Source organism: Trichechus manatus, unplaced genomic scaffold (assembly GCF_000243295.1).
Source record: "Trichechus manatus latirostris isolate Lorelei unplaced genomic scaffold, TriManLat1.0 scaffold00213, whole genome shotgun sequence".
NCBI classification, from domain to species: domain Eukaryota; kingdom Metazoa; phylum Chordata; class Mammalia; order Sirenia; family Trichechidae; genus Trichechus; species Trichechus manatus.
Genome location: NW_004444149.1, coordinates 908582 through 922954, shown reverse-complemented (window position 1 = coordinate 922954; position 14373 = coordinate 908582). Strand labels below are relative to the sequence as shown.

At 53.5% G+C, this 14373-nt stretch overlaps 1 protein-coding gene across 1 annotated transcript in view; it reads right to left on the bottom strand.

The window, feature by feature from the left end:
• The window catches only part of SMG5 (SMG5 nonsense mediated mRNA decay factor), a 28663-nt gene that overhangs the window by 5422 nt on the left and 8868 nt on the right, over positions 1 to 14373 (bottom strand). Inside the window, exons 6-16 of the mRNA XM_004388485.2 lie at positions 13599 to 13688; positions 12874 to 12952; positions 10591 to 10716; positions 10416 to 10484; positions 9771 to 9979; positions 8973 to 9110; positions 8210 to 8809; positions 6206 to 6381; positions 5003 to 5078; positions 4125 to 4300; positions 3062 to 3220 (exon numbers count right to left, since the gene is read on the bottom strand). Coding sequence (XP_004388542.1) covers positions 3062 to 3220; positions 4125 to 4300; positions 5003 to 5078; positions 6206 to 6381; positions 8210 to 8809; positions 8973 to 9110; positions 9771 to 9979; positions 10416 to 10484; positions 10591 to 10716; positions 12874 to 12952; positions 13599 to 13688 — 1898 coding nt within the window. The remainder of the gene's footprint in view (positions 1 to 3061; positions 3221 to 4124; positions 4301 to 5002; positions 5079 to 6205; positions 6382 to 8209; positions 8810 to 8972; positions 9111 to 9770; positions 9980 to 10415; positions 10485 to 10590; positions 10717 to 12873; positions 12953 to 13598; positions 13689 to 14373) is intronic.

Sequence of the window (14373 nt, the reverse complement as noted above, 5' to 3'; positions counted from 1 at the left end):
CGGCAACTGGTTTTATTGTACCAATGCTAATGCCTCAGCTTTGGTAATTACACTATGGTTCTGCAAGATCCATCCCCAGCTCCCTGCACAATCCTGCACAAAAAAGGATTGTCCTGCCCACCGGCCACGTGTCCCCTTTGAGAAACACTGGTAGATGGAAGAAAGAAGGAGGGCAGAAGACCAGAACCTAGGTGGGAGCCCCGACTCCAGGCCCTGTCGGCAGACGGATGCGATGCCATGGACGCTTTTGTGTGGCCTTTCTCACCATGGTCCTGTCACTCGCACTCAGGTGACTGGGCGGAACCATGCAGACAGGGTAACTGTGGCCCAGCAAGGTGTTGGTCAGTTTTGCCGTCCCGCTGGGCTTGAAATGAGCCACCCCAGAGGCGGGAAAGAGAGGATCCCACCACCACCAAGGAAGAATAGCCAGGAACCAGCATGTCCTTTGGACCTGGGATCCCTGTACTGAGAAGCTCCTGGACCCAGCAGACAGAGAGATGTAACACCCTGGTACCTGACCAGATGCCCCCCAGTGCTGCTGCTAACCCCACACCACCCAGGTGGGGCCCCCCCCCAAGGCTGCCAACGAGAGCCTTGACCCTCTGCCCGTCCAGACCAACCATTCTTTAGCCCCCAAAATAATCGCCTCCCTAAGGTCCCAGCCCACTGAATGATGGACAGCAGGGAGTGAGGAGAGGGGCCCCCCAAGAATTGAGGCCCCTGTGAGCACCGCTCAGCCCCCGCTCCCAGGACCAAGCTCGATCTCATGCCCAGACACAGGTGTTGAGGCTGGGCGAGGGCCTCTTACCCTTGACACTGTCTCCCTGTCCCTCTGTCTACTGGTCTATTCCTGGGAATCTCATCACTGCAGGCCCTGTGCCTTCCCAGTCTGTCTGTCCCATACTGTTGTCCATAAACTGATCTCTTACTATCAAAAAAAAAAAAAAAGGCAGCAGAGACCTGGCAGCAGGAGACAGCACAGTGGGCTTTCCGGCTCACGGAGAGAGAAAGCTGAGTGCCTTCAGGCAGAGGCTGCCAGCCAGGGAGAGGTGTGCCTGCGTGCATGATTAGGAAGAGGCTGTCCTGATGGAAGAACTGTATCCTGAGTGTTCCTGAGCCTGAACTGTAACTGTTACTTCCCTAATAAACCCCATAATGGTGAGTACTGTCTGTGAGTTGTGTGTGGCCGCTGTGGTGAATCACGGCACCCAGCAGAGAAGCACTGCGAAGGGACAGGTGGTGTGAGATTGGCAAAGATGGCAGAGAAAGGAGGCCTGTCTGACCCCAGCCTCACAGGAATCAGCCTTGGGCTGTTGATCTTGGTTCTCCTTCCTCTTTATGAAGTTAGGGGAGATCAGATACTGCCTCCATGCCATTTTTACACTGGTAAGAAATTTCCCCTGTTCTCACTGCAGAAGTCAAACCCATGAATCTTAGGCTAAAACTGTAATTCTGAAACCCCACGTTCTAGAGGGGGATGGGGAACTTGTCCAACAGACAGACAGACTGGGTCTGCACATTCCCCAGAGAGAATGCCGACTTTCAGAAGCCCTATCAGGACAGAGGGGTCTCTGAGCGGGGCAGAAAGTGGGTGCAGGGGCTCCTGGTGCCCACCTGGCCTGCGGAGAAGTTACAGCTGAGAAAATCCAGGACAAGAACCCCGGTCTGTCCAACTGCAGACCTTCTGCCTCCTCATCTATAAAATGACAATGCAGGGCTGCTGTGAGGGTTAAATGAGCCGTCACAAGCGAAGCAGGCTTCGCTCACCGAAAGCTCAGTGACTGCGGGAGGCGGATGATAACTACTGTCGATGCTCTGGGGGGTCAGGCTCTTGGGGTAGAAACCTGTGACCTCGCAGAGCAGGAAGCAGCCCCTGGAGGCAAAACGGCCTGCATCTGGCTTAGCCTGTGGTGTCCAACCACCACAGGAGAGGGGATTTCAGGTGCTCCCTGCCCCCCAAGAGGAGTCTTCAGGAGCTGTAGGCTAAAGGAAATGCCCGCAAAAACGCCAACGTTTCTGAAGCTGTGTGACTTCCCCCAAGTTATTTTCATAACCTGTGTTTTCTCTGATGAAACAGGAATAAAAGCCTTAACAGAAAAGGTTTCTAACAAAATGTGGTTATTTTTAAGACAGCAAGGAAGGGAGTTTCTGGGGAGCTGGTGCCCTTTCCCAGTCAAGGGGGTGCTCAGAGGTGGGCAGGGGCAGCTGCTAGCCTGGACCTGGGGGAAAGGAAAACCGTAGGGGCGGGGATTGGCTTGGGAGGAAGAAACTCAGAGGCTTGCTGGGACACGTGGGCCGTGCTTCCCGTGCCAGACATGGACACCCCAAATGTACTGGTGCCACTCGGCCCAGGGAAGACAGCATGCCCAGGATCATCCAGGCCCCACTGTGGAGCCCAGCTTGCTGCTCACAAAGTATCAGCCCCGCCAGAGAGAGGACCGTCTTGTTCACTGCTGGGACCCTGGTGCCTAGAACACTGACGTGTCTGACACAGCAGACCCTCAATAACTATTTGTGGAATGAATGACTGAACTGAAAAGAGGTAACACAGGCCATTTCCTACTCCTGAGGTCTTGGTGGGGTTAAGATTCAGTGGCGTGGGAGGGTACCTGCATGGGGCCTAACACCAAGATCCCCCCATGCCCTTCCACTCCTCAGTCTTCATCGCTCTTAAACAGAAGGGAACATGTGCTGGGCACACACCTCCATAAGACAACGTGCAAGTCACCCTCCCTACACTATCATTCACTCCACCTTCCCCAAAACCCCTAAAGTTGATTCTGTTATTCCCACATAAATGATGAGGAAGCAAGCTTAGCAAGGTTAAGTGACTTGCTCGATTCACAGGCTAGGGAGTGACAGAGATGGTCCTCAAACCCAGGTCAGTCTGGATGCAGACCCTGTGCCATGCTGCCCTGTCAGCCCCATCCCTTCGTTTCCTTCCAGGCCTCCCCCTCCCCTGCCCTGATTTGCCCAACCCCTCTCTCAGTTCGAGCCTAAGCCTGGTTTCTCAGTGGGCCCCATGGGAACAGAGCTGGCAGGAAGGGAGGGCCTGACTCACCATGCGGAACTGGGCCTGGGCCTGCTGCAGCAGGCTCTCCTGCTCTGACTGGGCGATGCTGACGAAGATGCCGACCTCGGGGTTGAACTGCAGGATGCTGCCCTGCAGGCGGGCAACGAAGTGGCCAAAGCTGCGGATGCAGCAGATGCGCACCACCGACTGCGGGAGACAGAGACAGGTGCCTGACCCAGCTGAGCAGGCCCAGTGGGCTCCGCCCCTCCTGCCGCCCTGTCCCCAGCCACCTCAGCAACAAGGGCTCCTGGGAAAGGCTTGTGGCCTGTGGGGGTGCGAGAGAGGAGCACCAAGCCCAGAGCTTCCTGGTTGCCAGGCAGGAATGAGCAAGCAGGGCCAGGTGACTCCAGGATGGTCAGGGAACTGGACCCAGGGCTAAGGGTCAAAGAAAAAAGGGCCCTGGGCTGGGAGTGAGGAGACCTGGGCGCTAATGCCACCCTCACCTCGGGGTTCAGTTCCTCACGTGTAAAACGAGGGGACTGGACTAGATCAACATTTTTCAACTCATTTTTTGGGTCAGCAAAACAGTTCTTCCCCCTCAAACAAAACCTTATCTAGAACCCTAAAATACAAAACAGACTACGGCCAAGCTGCTCTGGTTGCTGAGGGAGCAGGGGTGTGATCTGTCCGTGTGTGTTTGTGTTGCGGGGTGCTGGGGCTGGCAGCCCTGTCCTGCTGGGCTTCTCTCTGCTGTCCCCAAATCTGTGGTGACAGATTCAAGGGTGAAAGTCAGCATGTTCCCTTCCAGCTCTTTCTATGACTGTTTGATGCTCAGCTCAGAGAAGGCTGGGCAGAATGGAAAAGAGACTGCTAGAGACTTCAAAGTCTAACGATTAACGTGCTCCGTCCTCCACAGACGGTGGAGAAGAGGGACTAGCCGGCGTTCTACAACAGAAACCACCGACAGCAGGCCTCGGGGCAGACACAGCCCGGAGCCCAAAGACACTCTCCCTGTCTGGATGGGAGGGGGCGCCCTGTCCCCCCATCCAAGCCCCCCGCTTTGCTGTGTATGACTGACAAGCAGAAAGCTCATGAGAAACGATGTCCTCACCTCCTCTAGGGCGCTGAGCAGGGGCCGCTCGGCGTCAAAGTTAAAGCGCCGGTGGGCAGCCCGGAGCGGGGGCAGGTTGCGGAGTGCTGTGTCCTCTGGGAGCAGCAGGGAAGCGGGCAGGTCAGGCAGCTCACAGCCTTCAAGGAGGTCCTGGACCTCAGGGCACAGATCCAGGCCTGGGAGAGAAAGGACACGTCAGACCACCTGCCGGGGGGGCCTCCAGTCAGAGGGACACAGCCCCACCCTTTGGTCATTCCCAGGCTGATGAGACAGGACAGAAGGTGGGGAGAGAGGAAGGGAAGGAGGGGCGGACAGGGCCGAGCTCTAGGACACCAGAGCTGAGGGTGAGAGCAGCAGAGCCGGGAGGGGCGAATGAGGGCAGCTCAGTGGGCAAGGTTCCTGACAGAAGGGACATTTGCACTGGGGTAGAAAGGGGAGAAGGGCCTCTGGGGGAATCAAGAGCCCCCTGGAGAGACTCTGAGGTAGGAGAATGGGGAGTTTTCCAGCTGGAAAGTGGTAGCAGGGGATGAGCCGGACAGCTGAGCTCAGGAGGTCAGAGTCTGTTCTCCGTGACCACAGGTATCAGGACGACATCGGTGATCAGGCCTGGCTCCCAGGCTCCTCTCACTGTCCCTGTCCGCCCGCTGTCCCCCCAGGGAGCATGCTCCCTAGCCGACCAGGCCACCTGCCCATAGCGGGGCAGTGTTGGGCTGGGAAATCAGAGAGGCCTAGACCACAATGACTGCTGTGTTCTAGGGAGGCTGGGCAGGGAATCCATTAACCTCCTTACCCCAAGGGCTGGGTTACCAGGAGGGGGCTGGGCACAACGGGGCCAGCGAGGGAGAGGAACAGAAAAGGAGTGCCAGGGACCCACTCACCAGACTCCTGGAGTTCGCCAGCAGCTGGCAACAGATTCAGCAATACAGACAGACGGTTCCACAAGCTTTGGGAGCTCTGGGGAGACAGAGTGAGAGGAGGCCTTCAGCCAGGGACAGTGCTGGAGGGCCGCACTGAGAAAGAACGGCGCTACACCTGGAAAAGCTGCGGCTACCCTTGGAGGAACTGGATGGGAAATTCACACAGGAGGCCAAGGGGCCCAGGGAGGACTCGGAAAACAAGGGCTGGTCCCTTGAGGAATGAAGAAGGGGGACAATGAAACTTTGCTGAACGTGACATGGAGCAGTTGGACGCTTCACGACGAGCAGGCAGTGAAGCCCCAGGAAGAACTTTCTGGATCTTGGGAAAAGCTAGTGTTGGAGGATGCACTGACTACTGGAACTTTTTCCTTCGGCTCTCCTGGCCCACGACCCAGCAATTCCATCTTTACCACACCTCCCTCAATGACTAAGAATGACCGAATAACTAGTTGTCACAAGATATAAGCACACGCCCAAGGGTGTGCCTGGCCCTGACTCAAACGCTCTCCCTAGGCATCTTCATGGAGGGCAGGCGGGCTACTGGAATAAAAGAACACTACATACAAGACTCAGGACCCAGGGGCTCAGGACTGAGAGTCCGAACCTGGGAAGGAGAGGGCTGCCATCACCCACCTGGCCTCTGCGGCAGCCAGCCTCTCAGACGCCATGCTCACTCTTGCCTCACAACTCTCCTTCAGCTGTTCCCCTGCCCAGGACACTTTGACAAGCCCTGTCTGAAGATCTGACTGTTTCTAGATCCCACCTCTTCTGTCACAATCCTTGACTCAACCACCTCTCCCTGCTCTGGATTCTTTGGCGTTTACAGTCTGTACTATCGAGTCTAGCCCTCAGACACAACCGTTCACCTCACTCAGTCAACATTACTCCTGACGGCAGGCATTGTGTCTGGTACTGGGGACACAGAGGCGCATCAGGCCGCCTGCTCGCTGTTCCCAGTCCGCAAGATCTGTACCCCAGCCCAGGCCATGGGCTCTTTGAAGGCAAAGCTCATGTCTAACCCTTCTCTTCTAAAAACTGGAAAGGCCCAGCACAGCGGGTGCTCAGTAATTCTTCCTGTCTTGCTGAGACCATCTGAGGGGATTCCAAGCCCCTCCTGACTGACCCCATCCTGGGACCCGACAAAGGACGGTGGGGGTGACACACCTGTGCACACACGATGATGAGGTCGGGGTTGGTCTGCAGCCAGTCCAGGAAGACTTTCACGGCAGAGAGCAGGCCTTCGGCCATCAGGACCTGCAGCTTCTCCTGGATGCTGCGCTCATTACGACATGAATGCCCACTGGATTCACTCTCCTCCGACTCAGAGCCCTCCTCAGAGGCTGCAGGTGGGTGAGTGGCAGAGAAAAAACCCAGATGAACAGCTAATAGGCACTTGGCAACAGGCCCTGCTCCGTGGAGGATGCATGCTCCAGCCCTGCCTGGACTCTTCTGCACGATTCTGATACACAAGAGATGGGGAATTCGAGTACAGACCTCGGCCCAATTTTTCCAGGCCCAATAACTGGCTGTTTTTAAGCCAAGAACCTCGTGCCTTTTAAATATGATTCTATCAGACTCAAGCTCATTTGTGAGGCTGGTCTACAGCTATTGACTCAACCAGTGTTTGCGAAGTGCCTACTCTGTGCTGGGAGGCAGGGCAAACAGTGGGAGGGGAGCTGCAAGGGAGGCGGACAAAAAAGGGTTAGAGATAAAAGGTACTACTTTCAACTCTTAGTTCTTCTGCTTTGTAGGTTATGACACTGGGCAGGTCACTTCACCTCTCTGAGCAACAACATCTCATTTCTTTCATTCATTCAGCCATTTAACATTTCCTAAGCCCCAACTGGAAACCCTGGTGGCGTACTCGTTAAGAGCTATAGCTGCTAACGAAAAGGTTGGCAGTTCGAATCCACCAGGTGCTCCTTGGAAACCCTATGGGGCAGTTCTACCCTGTACTATAGGGTCGCTGTGAGTCAGAATCGACTCAATGGAAACGGGTTGTTTTTTTTTAAGCCCCAACCGGGGCCCTGGTAGCTCAGTGGGTAAGAGTCTGGCCGCTAACCAAAAGGCTGGCAATTCGAATCCATAAGCCGCTCCTTGGAAACCCTATGGGGCAGTTCTACCCTGTACTATAAGGTCGCTATGAGTTGGAATCGACTCAATGGAAATGGGTTTTTTTTTTAAGCCCCAACTGGTGGCACAGTGGTTAAGAGCTCGGCTGCTAACCGAAAGGTCGGCAGTTCGAATCCCCCAGCCGCTCCTTGGAAACCCTATGGGGCAGTCCTACTCCGACCTATAGGGTCGCTGTGAGTCAGAACCGATCTGACAGGTGTGGGGATGGTAAACCCCAACCGTGTATCAGGTACAGGGGATACAGCACTAGATGGGACAGACAAGTCAACAGACAACTTCACTGGAGTGGAAAAAGAGAAGTACCGAAGGCTACAGCCCACAGGAAGGAAATCTAACCCAGCCTTGGACGAGTCCCAGATGAAGTGACTTTTAAGCTAAAATCTACAGGGCAAGTGAATTAGCCAAATGAAAGGCTTGGGACAAGGGAGAAAAAGCATGTTCTACCCAAACGGAGCACCATGTCCAAAAGTGTGGAGGTAAAGAACAGCATTCAGAACAGGGATGCTAACACTTCCCCACAAGACTGCTGGGGACTTCAGAAAGACAACACCTAACCAAGTCCAGCCTTGTGCCTGGCGGAGAACAAGCTCCACAAGTGCCTGCTGCTACTGAACAGCTCCTCCCCTGGCAGGGAAGATCCTCAGGAGGTCAATCTACCTGCCCCGGTGGGGGCCAGTTTTTCCAGCTTCCAGGAGCCCTGCAGGGACCTGGGATGGCACCAGGGGAGGAAGCTGAAGCTGCAGTTGTTACGCGGTGAGGAAAGCTCCAAACCCAGACGGCAGGGTGGAGTGGGAGACACAGGACCAAGGCTCCGTATGACAAAGAAAGGGCTGGGAGCAGGGAACGGGGAAGTGAGCAGGAGAAGCGTTCTCAGGGGGAAACCTCAGGACCACACGGCAGCCAGAGAGTTAAAGGCAGGGCAGCAAGTGTGGAGAGGAGGTGACTCGCATGGAGTGCAAAGTGGCCTCCCTCAGGTGCGTGCCCTTGGCACGGAGGTGCGGACCAGAGCAGGATGACGACAGGAGGCCCAAATACCTGGTTCTGAGGGCTTGTCCACATCCCCGTTGACACAGGGCCTGCAGCTAGCCAAGTTGTGAGGTTCAGTGGGGGGCTGGAGGAGCAGGTTGCTGAAGGTGGGGGCCAGTCGGAAGCAGCGCTTGGTCTGGAACATCTGGGTGGACATGGCTTGTAAATTGCTGGCAATGCTGGCCTCGCTGGGGCCCAGTGGGCCATTGAGGGACTCGGGAGCCTCTGACCTGGCCCGCGGGGGCTCCAGGGCTGGGGAACGTGCCCCCTCCTCATCCTCTATATCTTCCAGGTCTGATCGGGACTCCTGGCTGTTCATTTCCGAGTCTGTCTCGGCATCAAAGGCTGTTCCTCCACCTTCGAGACTCTTGTCTGAGCCGCTGTCCGAGCCCTCACTGGCACGAGCCGAGTCACGGCTCGAGTCTGATTCAAAGCCTTCACTCAGGTCACTGTCGTCACCAGCTTTGGGTGGGTGGCGGCGGCGGCGCAAGCAAGAGAGACGGGAGATCTTACGGCTCTTTCTGACCTTGCCCGCTTGAGGTGCTGCAGAAGGCGGCTCAGGCCCTGGCTCCTCCTCTTTCTCCAGTGGTTCCCTGGACTCGGGCTCATCTGTGAAAGATAAAGGTCAGGTGGAGACCAGGGAAAGGTAGAGCCTGAAAGCTGGAAAATGCTCTCCAACGCCTCCTCCACCCCGACTCCTGTAAGTCTCACCTTCCCGTTGGTCCCCAGGCCCACACCAGCTTCCCAGTCACAGCCTCCCCGACTCCCGCACCTGCACCGTCACTCTGGAACGCCGACACGGGGTTCTCGCCCTCCTCCAGCTCAGCCTGCAGGCGGATGTTGACGTGATTGACGAGATGGGAGAAGAGGGCCAGGGTGAAGGCGATGGCTGCACTGTACTGCCTGGACCCTAGAGCCAGCAAGGCCAGGCATGAGGGGCCCCGGCCTGATGCACCATCAACTCCAACCCTCCCAAGGACCCGAATACCTCTCCGAGCTGCTCCCAAGGAAAAAGGATTTCCCAGCTCTCTACACCATCACCCCTCCTGTCATTGAGAATGTGCCCGGTCACACTGTGCTCCCTCAGGCAGCACAACCTGTCGTCCCAGCTCATCCTCCCTGGCTTGATGCCGTCACACAGACTCTTGTCCATGTCCCAAGCACCTCCACGTCTAGCCCTGCCCTACCCTTCCTTCCTCCCAACCTTGGTCTCCATAATTCCCCACCACAAAGGCTTCCAGAACTGCCTAACTGCCCCAACAAGGTCTGAATTCTGTGTGTGGTATCAGCTAAGTGTCCTGACCCTCAGCTCTGCCTGGGTCCTGCTCTAGGGTGTGTATCTGTGGCAGGGGAGCAGGAAGGTGGGGGGTGGATATGCAGCTGCCTCTGCTCATTCCCCAGATGCTCCTTTAGGACAGGGCTCCTTGCCCCTCACCCTTCCACAGCCCAGCAGTGACCCCGGCAATGAAGGGGCTGCTCATGGAAGGAAATTTATGAATGAGGAACTGCAGAAAAGGACAGTGAGGATGCCCAAAGTCAGTGGGGGAGGAAAGAGGGACGTGGGGACTACCTGCTCTTTTCAAGCTGTGCACACCCATCAGGCAGATGACGACCATCTGAAAGATGAGCAGGTCCGGGAGAAAAGCGTAACCACTCTCGTACTCCTCCTCCTCCTCGCTGGCCAGGCTGAGGCTGGGTGAGGATGGCAGGTAGAAGAGACAGAGGTTGAAGTCCTCCAGGACCGACTGGCAAAGTGACGTCAGCTCCGAGTCCACCGAGCTGCAGAAGGGCAGGAGTGACAGGGGAGGTCAGGGACAGGGCTGGGGAAGGGAAGAGTTGGCAATACGAGATTCAGAAAGAACTACGGGATCCTGCAGGGGAGACTTGAGAGACAGCAGCAGGGGACAGTGCTGGACTGATTTTCAAAGCAGACGAAACAATAGGAGAAGGGCTTCCCACTGAGCCACACCTTCATTTAACATCTATGAAACACCCATTTGTGCCAGAGGGTGAGCTGCCTGGAGACGGCGGATGGGCACAGAATTATCGGGAAAAAGAACAAGGGATGACAACAAAGGACCAACTGGGTAAAGAAGTTCCAACTGAGAAGCAGGATTCAAGAGTCCACTCCCTTCCCTTCCAATCCCCCTCTGTGATGGAGCTGTCCGAGACGGGGCTCGGGACACAGTTCTTGCTCACACTCCCTTCCACTCACCTGCTCTTGGGCTGCAGGAGACTTTGTAGATACATGAAGTTCACCAGCAACCTCTTAATGTCCTTACATCTGCAATGAGAAGAGCCCAAGGTAACTGTTCAGAGGCTCCCAGCTCCCGACGGCCCCACTGCACCAAGTGCAGAAAGAGCCCTGCCTCACCCAAGACCCCACTCACCGCTTCTTGCTGGGAGAGAGTTTCCGAGTCTCGCACTTCTTCAGCTGGTGGTACATTTTGGCTGCCTTGTCATATAGCCGCTTGAGGTTCCCATAGGCTCCCTCAAAGGACACTTCCGACTGGATGCTGAAGGAGATACAGAGGTAAACTGTTGAGTCTTGGCAGGGGCAGAGGTGGAGAGGGGAAAGGTCATTCCGTCAGAGCTTTAGGGGATGATGTTACTCGTAAATACGAATCAAACCAGCTGCCATCAAGTTGATTCCGACTCATGGCAACTCCACGTGTCAGAGCAGAACTGTGCTCCGTAGGGTTTGCAATGGCTGCTTTCTTTCAGACACAGATTGCCAGGCCTTTCTTCCAAGGTGCCTCTGGGTAGACTCAAACCTCCAACCTTTTGGTGAGCAGTTGAGCATGTTCACTGTTTGCACCAGCCAGGGACTCCAGTAAATACGAGTAAACATAGGCTGCCCCCATCTCACCTTCCGTGTACATACTCAAAAGGGAAAGACTAATGAGCTACCTTCATTTCTGATAAAATACACACACGTCCAACTTCTTCCAGATTCATCAGAGTACAGACATCTTCATCTCCTCTGTATCTATAAACGGGACGCTTAATCCTGCGGCATGTTACAAACTTAACTTAGTTATTGTTGTTGGTTGCTGTCATGTCAGCCTTGACTCAGGGTGACCTTATGTATAACAGAATGAAATGTTGCCCAGTCCTGGGCAATAAACCTGGTTAGAAACCTGTTAATTGTATTTAAAATGAACACAGAGGTCGGTCTGCACTGATCCAGAAAAGAAGGGGCACCCCAAAAGCAAATACTTTGTTGACACAAGGACTAGGTTTCCCTGATCAGGTGAACCAAGGATCACGGCACATGGAACTGCACAGCAGAATGATGAAGATCACTTTAGTATTTGACTACTTAAGCTATGAACACTGCCCCATTCCCTCTGCTTTGAAGCCCAGCTCACTATACGACCTCCTCTGAGAAGGATCTGGCTTCTCAAGTAGACTTCAGCCCTGATATGGGGACAGCAGTAGTTTTCCTGACACTTTATTCTCACTATAACTTAACCAATTGCATCCTATCAGCCTCACATGCATTTGGTTACGCTGACTAGTACCATAAACCTAATCAACTTTCTGCCCTAACAAAACTGTTTTTTATTCTAAGGGTCAGACCCTAAGAAGCAGTAATACACCCTGCCTGCTAAGCTGGCTGCCCCATGCTGTATCATCTCTCTCTCCTCAAGAGACTGAAGCTCTCTGTTCTACCTCCTAGGTCATTGTGTAGTGCCTAGGGACTTAAAAGCTTGCAAGCGGCCATCCGAGGCACAACAATTGGTCTCTATTCACCTGGACCAACAGAGGAAAAAGAGAGTCGGTAACAAGAGGATATGGATGTGTGGCTGACTGCCTCCATGAACAACTGCCTCTTTTGCCATGAGGCCAGAAAAACTGGATAGTGCCCAGCTACCATTACTGAACATTTTGATCAAATATTCTATAGAAGAATCCTGATCAAAAGGGGGAAAATACAGACCAGAATTTAAAATTGTCATGGACTCCAGACTTTCTGCAGCCATGGAGGCTGGATGAACCCCTGAAACTATTGCCCTGAGACAATCTTTAGAACTTAAACCAAAAATATCCCCTGAAGTCTTCTTAAAACCAAATAATAGTTTAGCTTAACTAGTAAAAAATGTCTGCCTTGAGCATTATGCTCCTTTAAGAACTATCTATATAGGATCAAAGCGACAATGGCAGCTCGAAAGATTAGATAGGAATGTTAGGGGGCAGTGAGTTTATGTTAATGGGGGAAGAACAACTCAGAAAAGGAGAATGAGAATGGTTGTACAACTCAAAGAATGTAATCAATGTCCCTGAATTGTACACATAGAAACAGATGAATTGGTGTATGTTGTGCTGTGCATATTCTCAACAAGAACAACAAAATAAAATTTAAAAAAAAAGAGAGAGACCAAATCTCTATTCTCAGGTTCTCATCACAGGCCACTTTAGTTAATATTTTATCAAACTTATTTCCTTTTTCAGGAAGACAGCAATCCTCTCTTTTACATAAGATAGTGGATAGATATTTTAGCGGTCAGAGTGCCTATAAATCCATCTGGCTCTGTGAAAAGCAGCAAGCCTGTGTTAGGCCCCCCTGAGGTGAAGGCTCCTCAATTTTAGCATTCCTCTACCATTCTCAGCCAGGAACTCGAGAAGGGAGAAAGCAATGCAGGGCTCGGAAAGAGCCAGCTAATACTCACCAGCGTAGGTAGCAATACATGGCTTCCACATTATAGTACTTGCTGCCTGCAAGGGTGCCCAGCTGGTTGAAGGGCATTCCTGGTGAGAAAGAGAAGTCATGCAGTCTGAGGCCACCATACTCACCCAAACCAGCCAGGCCCAACCAATGCTAAGCATCAGAGAGCTCACGGGGAGAACAGCTGGTCTGCAGGTGACACTAGTGTCTCATGTGATTAGTGGCTTAATTTTGTGCCTCTAGGGGATTACTGATCTGTTCTCACTTCCTCTCTGACCCGTCAGGGGTTACTGGCATTGAAGGGTTGCCATTTCTTTGGCTCTTCCAAGGTGATGAGACTCCATGAAGCCCTCTCCTCTATCTTCCCAGCTCAGTTTCTCACCTCTGAGTTCTCCTTCCTACATGCTAATCCCCTTCTCTCCCAGCAATGGAGCCAAAGTGTGATCTCTTTTTTCTAGAGAGACCTCAGGGACAAAGACGGCACCATCTTCTCCCTCCCTTCTCTTCTGTCTCCCTCTCTGATGCAAGGCTTCCCCACTTCTCTTCCCTTTCCGTCATCCTCTGAGTGTGCGTGGCAAGGGACAGAATGCCTGACCAAGGTGAAGTCAGAAAGCTTAGGGCAGGGAAGAGCTGGGGAAAGTGAGCATGACCGGCCTGCCATCTCAACAATATCGTCTTCCTCGTGGAAAACGCTAATGGGTTGGGAGGTCCAAGCAGGGATCCACTTACCAATCTGGGGAGCTACTGACAGGGCTTGGTAGTAAAATCTCTCAGCCAGCAGCTCAGTGTCTACACCAGCTAATTCATTCTGGTATCGCGCTGCAAGAGAGAAGGGACGGAAGGGAAACGCGATGACTCCACATTTCAGAAAACCTCCCCTCATCTGGGAGTCCACTCGGAGGAGCTAGAATAAGAGCCTGGGCGGAAGATACCTGAGCTAGGAGGCAGGTTGCTTGGGTCTCTGGCACAGTCTTAAATCTGCATGACTATGGGCAAATTGTTCAACTCTCTCTTCCTTGCTGGTAGGTTCAAAATGTAAAGAATATTTAGTGTTTGTAAGGTAACAGGCTCTTCTTGATTATCTCTTCCTAGTGGAGGGGAGCTGCAACATATATGGAGTGACCCCTGCTCTTAGGTTCTGGGGTGCAACTGCTCGATTCTAGAGGGAAGACATTAACTAATGACACTCTGGTCAGTCTAGTCCTGAGGAGTGGGCTGGGGGCAGGGAGAGAAACAGCCTTGGGTCACCAAGAGAGAATGTATCCAGCAGCCACACGAGGAACCTCTGTCTGCCAGAACTAGAGACCCAGGGGCCATAAAACAAGAGAGTACTTTTCCATCCTTAAAAACATTTGTCAGGCAGGTTAAGTCCTCCCTGAGGTCTCACTTTAATGCCTCTCCTGCTAAAGCTCCTACTCATCTAGGAGTGCAGGAAGAGAAGAGAAAACCCCCCAATAAGGAGAAGACATCCAATTCAAATCTTCCTCATCCACTACTGAAACAG